This window comes from Ziziphus jujuba, chromosome 4 (assembly GCF_031755915.1).
Source record: "Ziziphus jujuba cultivar Dongzao chromosome 4, ASM3175591v1".
Classification (NCBI taxonomy): domain Eukaryota; kingdom Viridiplantae; phylum Streptophyta; class Magnoliopsida; order Rosales; family Rhamnaceae; genus Ziziphus; species Ziziphus jujuba.
In genome coordinates this window covers 2,708,493-2,713,705 of record NC_083382.1, presented here as the reverse complement: position 1 = coordinate 2,713,705, position 5,213 = coordinate 2,708,493, and the positions used below count along the sequence as shown (strand labels likewise).

The 5,213-nt window shown below is 35.4% G+C and overlaps 1 protein-coding gene across 1 annotated transcript; it reads left to right on the top strand.

Moving 5' to 3' along the window:
* Positions 1-967: 967 nt before the first annotated feature.
* LOC125421782 (trans-cinnamate:CoA ligase, peroxisomal) lies at positions 968-3,279 on the top strand. Its single transcript, XM_048471270.2, has 2 exons — positions 968-1,491; positions 1,619-3,279. Exons 1-2 carry the CDS (start codon positions 1,294-1,296, stop codon positions 3,170-3,172), a joined length of 1,752 nt encoding a protein of 583 aa, XP_048327227.1. The 5' UTR covers positions 968-1,293; the 3' UTR covers positions 3,173-3,279.
* The last annotated feature ends 1,934 nt before the right edge of the window (positions 3,280-5,213 follow it).

Here is a 5,213-nt window from a genome sequence, read left to right as displayed (position 1 = left end):
TTTTTTAAATGAGATAAAATTTTATTACTATATAAATAACAATAGAAACAAAAACAAAGAAAAAAGATAATAGAAGCTTTCAAGAAGATCTTCGTGGTTTGATTCAATATATACCCACTCGTCCAATCTCTAATAAACTGAAACGTGAAAAGAATGTTGGTTTTTAATAGTTTCTTTTAGAAATTTTTACCCCCCAAAAAAGAAAAATTACTTTTAAGCAATTCTCTTAAACTCTCTATTATCCAATCTTCATAGCCTCCCAATTTAAAAGAAAACATGATATACGTCTTTGAGAAAATAAAAGCTAATAATGATTGCTCGTTGGAGGAGAACCAATAATTTATATATATATATATATATATAAATAATCATGGGTCGTAATAACCATGAAACATCTTAATTCTTATTAAATTAAAACTACAAATCTTGAAGTAATAATCTTAAATACTTATAAAATTAGTGGGTTCCAACTTTCAATACAAATGAGAATATGTCTCCCTCTCTCTCTCTCTCTCTCTCTCTCTCTATATATATATATATATATTTTTGGGTAAATGAGAACATGGCTCTATCACTAACATATATCAGAATTATACATGCATATACAGGATGCTACATCAATGTCATTGTGAATTAGCGGTGATCATAAAGTGGGAAGGTCAAGCAGCCAGCTCCTAAGCGGCCACCTCCTTTATGAAATAAATAAGATGTGAAAACGCATAATATTTTGTGAAAAAAATTAAACAAGTGTACAAAAAAAATGCATGATGCACGACTTCACTAAATTATAAACCCAGAGTCGGTTACTAGTACTAGTCAGCGGGTCTTCTTTTCCCATGTAATTCCTCTTTTTCCACTCCGTAAATCTCATCGCAATTTCCCTTCAAATTTCCCAACAATTATCAAAAACCCACCCACCTCTCTTCTTTAATTCTCTTTCCCGCTCCCTCCTTTAATTTTACTTATTAAAACCAACTCTATAAAAACCCATCACTCTCTCACTCTCCAACCCTGCCTCACTTCTTCTTCTTCTTCTTAATTCTTCTTATAATCTCTCGCAATTTCCCTTTGAATTTCCTAACAGTTATCAAAAACCCACACACCTCTCTCCTTAAATTCTCTTTAATTTTCCTAATTAAAACCACCTCAATAAAAACACATCACTCTCTCACTCTCCAACCCTGCCTCACTTCTTCCTCTCCATCTTAAATCTTCTTAAACATATTTCTTTTCCTTCTGAATCTTTCTCCCTCATTCCTCTCATTAAATTAAGCAAACTATAACTAGTTAATCATGGATTTGCTACCCAAGTGCGACTCAAATTATGCTCCGCTCACTCCTATAACTTTCTTGAAGAGAGCCGCTTCCTTTTATGCCCATCGTCCTTCAATTATCTATGAAGGAACCCGCTTCACATGGCAGGAAACTTTCTATCGTTGCTGTTGTTTAGCTTCTTCCCTCCGATCCCTCAACATCGTCAAGAACAATGTGGTAAGTTTTCTGGTATTCTTCTAAATGTTTTGATACACGGAGTTTATTAAACATAGCTTTGGAAACCGTCGTCTTCTAATGTGTCGTTTTTTCATAGACTTAATTTGTTTTTTTTGGTTCTTTACAGGTCTCAGTTCTGGCTCCCAACGTTCCGGCCATGTATGAGATGCATTTTGCCGTGCCAATGGCTGGAGCGGTCCTCAACACAATCAACATCCGTCTGGATGCGAAAAACATAGCACTAATTCTCCGACACTCTGATGCCAAAGTCTTCTTTGTCGACTACCAATATGTTCCTTTGGCCAGAGACGTTCTTCGGATTCTGATGACGGATTTCAAAACAACGTCATCGATGCCGTTGGTTATCGTCATCGACGACATCGACAAGCCGACCGGTACCCGGCTCGGCGAGCTCGAATACGAGCAGCTGATCAGAAATGGAAACCCCAACTACAACAAATTTGAAATCGAAGACGAGTGGGACTCGATCGCTCTCAATTATACTTCTGGAACGACGTCTTCACCGAAAGGAGTTGTGTACAGCCACAGAGGAGCTTTCCTCAGCACTCTCAGTTTGGTTATGGGGTGGGAAATGGGAAACGAGCCCATCTATTTGTGGACTCTACCGATGTTCCACTGCAATGGGTGGACCTTCACGTGGGGAATCGCCGCTCGTGGTGGCACCAACGTTTGCCTCCGTAATACGACGGCGTATGACATATACAGAAACATACACACAAATAAAGTGACCCACATGTGCTGTGCTCCAATCGTCTTCAACATCCTTCTCGAAGCCAAACCCAACGAACGCCGGAAAATCGAAACTCCGGTGAAAATACTCACCGGAGGAGCTCCACCTCCGGCGGCACTGTTGGAAAAAATCGAGCCATTAGGATTTGAAGTAACACACGCCTACGGCTTGACGGAAGCCACCGGACCGGCTCTGGTGTGCGAGTGGCAGGCGAAATGGGACAAACTTCCGGCGGAGGCTAAGTCGAAACTGAAAGCGAGGCAAGGAGTTGGGATCTTGACATTGGCGGATGTGGACGTGAAGGAATTGAAGACGATGAAGAGCGTACCTCGGGATGGGAAAACCATGGGGGAGATTGTTCTGAGAGGAAGCAGCATAATGAAAGGGTATTTCAAAGATGAGAACGCCACATCCAAAGCGTTCAAGGACGGTTGGTTCTTGACCGGAGATGTCGGTGTAGTACATCCCGATGGATATCTAGAAATCAAAGATCGATCGAAAGACGTGATCATATCGGGAGGGGAGAATATAAGCAGTGTTGAATTGGAAAGCATATTGTATAAGCATCCCAAAGTGTTGGAGGCAGCCGTGGTGGCAATGCCTCATCCTCGTTGGGGAGAGAGTCCTTGTGCTTTCGTCTCACTGAAGAACAACTCCGGTTCGGTCTCCGAGAAGGAGTTGATCGCTTATTGCCGGAGGAATTTGCCGCACTTTATGGTTCCGAAGAAGGTGGAGTTTCTGAATGAGCTGCCGAAGACTTCAACCGGGAAGATTCAGAAGTTCGAATTGAGAGCTCAGGCGGTTGCACTGGCTGCCACCGCGGCGACAGAGACGACAATGGCGGTGGTGGATCGGAATAGCCGTGGAAGGTCGAAGGAAAAACATCCTACGTATAATGATCATCAAGTTCTTGCCATGTCACGCCTTTGAAATATTTTTGCCTTTTTTTGAAAAAAATTAAAAAAAAATGTAAAAATGTGTACAGTGCGTTTTGTTTTGGACAACAGAGAACATCAAGATGGTGAGTGTTTTTGTTTTTTGTGTTTTTTTTTTTTCTTTTTTTTTTTTAATTTTATAAAAGTAAAGTTTTAAAGGTTTTCTTTCACTATCCGAAACTTTACACAAAAATGTGTGAAATCCACATGATATAATTTCTTATTTAGAGGATCACAAATTCCCGAAACTACCTAATTGTTGCTCTCTCATGCTATATATTTAAAAATAATCTTACACAATAAACAAGATGAATTTTAACAACCAATTTTGCGTTCTGACTCACGAGATTGTATGGTAAACACACGTGTGAGCTGTGAACGAGGAAATTTCTTTGGACTCGATTTAGTGACACATATGTTAAATGGAAAATTCTCCGAAAAGGATTAAAGGTTATTTGTTGACTGACTTACTGTCAGCATAAAAAGAAAATAAATAAAATAGCATAGTCAAATTCAATGTTTCAATCTTGAACAAGTAAATGCATTTCTGTCACTCTCTCTCTATGCTCTCTCTCTCTCTCTCTCTCTCTTCCTGGCTTCCGCTGCCAATTTTCAGCCATTGGAACTCTAGCGAGTGCTTGCTTCCGGCGATGATCAGGAGGAGACTTCGTTGAGATGCACTGCTTTCCTCTTTTTTTCTTTTTTCTTTTTTTTTTTAATTAATTGTGTATCCATCTCTTTCTTTCTTCCAAAATATAAAAAAATAAAAATAAAAAATATTTGAGAAAAGGCCTTAATTCCCACAATTAATTATAAAATTCAAACAAGAGAGAAAAATTAATTGGTTTTGATAGGAAATTAATATAAAAAAGAAAGCTCAAACAAATTTTTATGAAAAAAATTGAAAATATGAGAAAAAAATTTCTCTGTGTTTTTATCAACATCCAAACAACATAAAAACATTGATAAGGAAAATCATTTTCTTTTCCTCATACTTTTTTTTTCCCCCCTTTATTTTTCCACACTCTTTTTGTTTTTTTTTTCCCTATACATTTTTTAAACTCCAAACAGACCTAAAAGTTGATGATTATCATGAAAAATATGCACTTTTTTTTTAATTAAAAAATACATTTTTTGAATAGCAAAATTAAGATAAAATGCTTGCATAGTTGGCATTTATTATCTATATTTGAATTATGAAAGAATTTATTTTAATTGTAAAAGAGAAAAGACAATTATTTCGGACGAGGAAATATAGTAAATTATTACCATTAGGCATATTTAAGGCATAAAAACTTCGCAAGATTCTATGCCCAAAAATTAATTTAAAAAAAAAAGAATAAAAAGGTGAAGATAAGATAAAATATTTTTTATGGTGTTTTTTGTAGGTGTTCCTCAATATAGTTCTGAATAATTGATATTGGTCACAACCCCATAACCAGTTGCGTTTTGTTTTGTTCTGGGCTAAGGGACAATTAGGGGGGACAAAATCCAATCTAATCCGTTCAATCCGTCCAATCCAATCTATTTTTAACGGTTTGGATTGGATTTTTACATCGATTGGATTGAATTAGGTTCAAAATATTATAAATAGTATGGATTTGATTGGTTATGGATTGGAAATATAAATCCAATCCAATCCAATCCAAATAATATATTATATAACTAAAAAATTATATATTTTTTATTTTTTTATTTTTATATATTAATTTTAATATATTTTTTTTCATTTTTATATATTAATTTTTAATTTTTTTTCCATTTTTATATATTGATTATTAATATATATATATATATATATATTTTTTTTTTCTTTTACATCCTCATATCGTAAATCTCAAATCAAATTGTAACTAGTAATTCTAAACTAAACATTTACCTTTGTTGCCGCCTACCACCAGTCCATCACCATCACCATAATATATATATATATATTTTTTACATCCCCATCATATATATATATATATACATATATTGTATCAAATTATTACTTCTATATATATATATATATATAAATGTTTAAATATAATTTATTG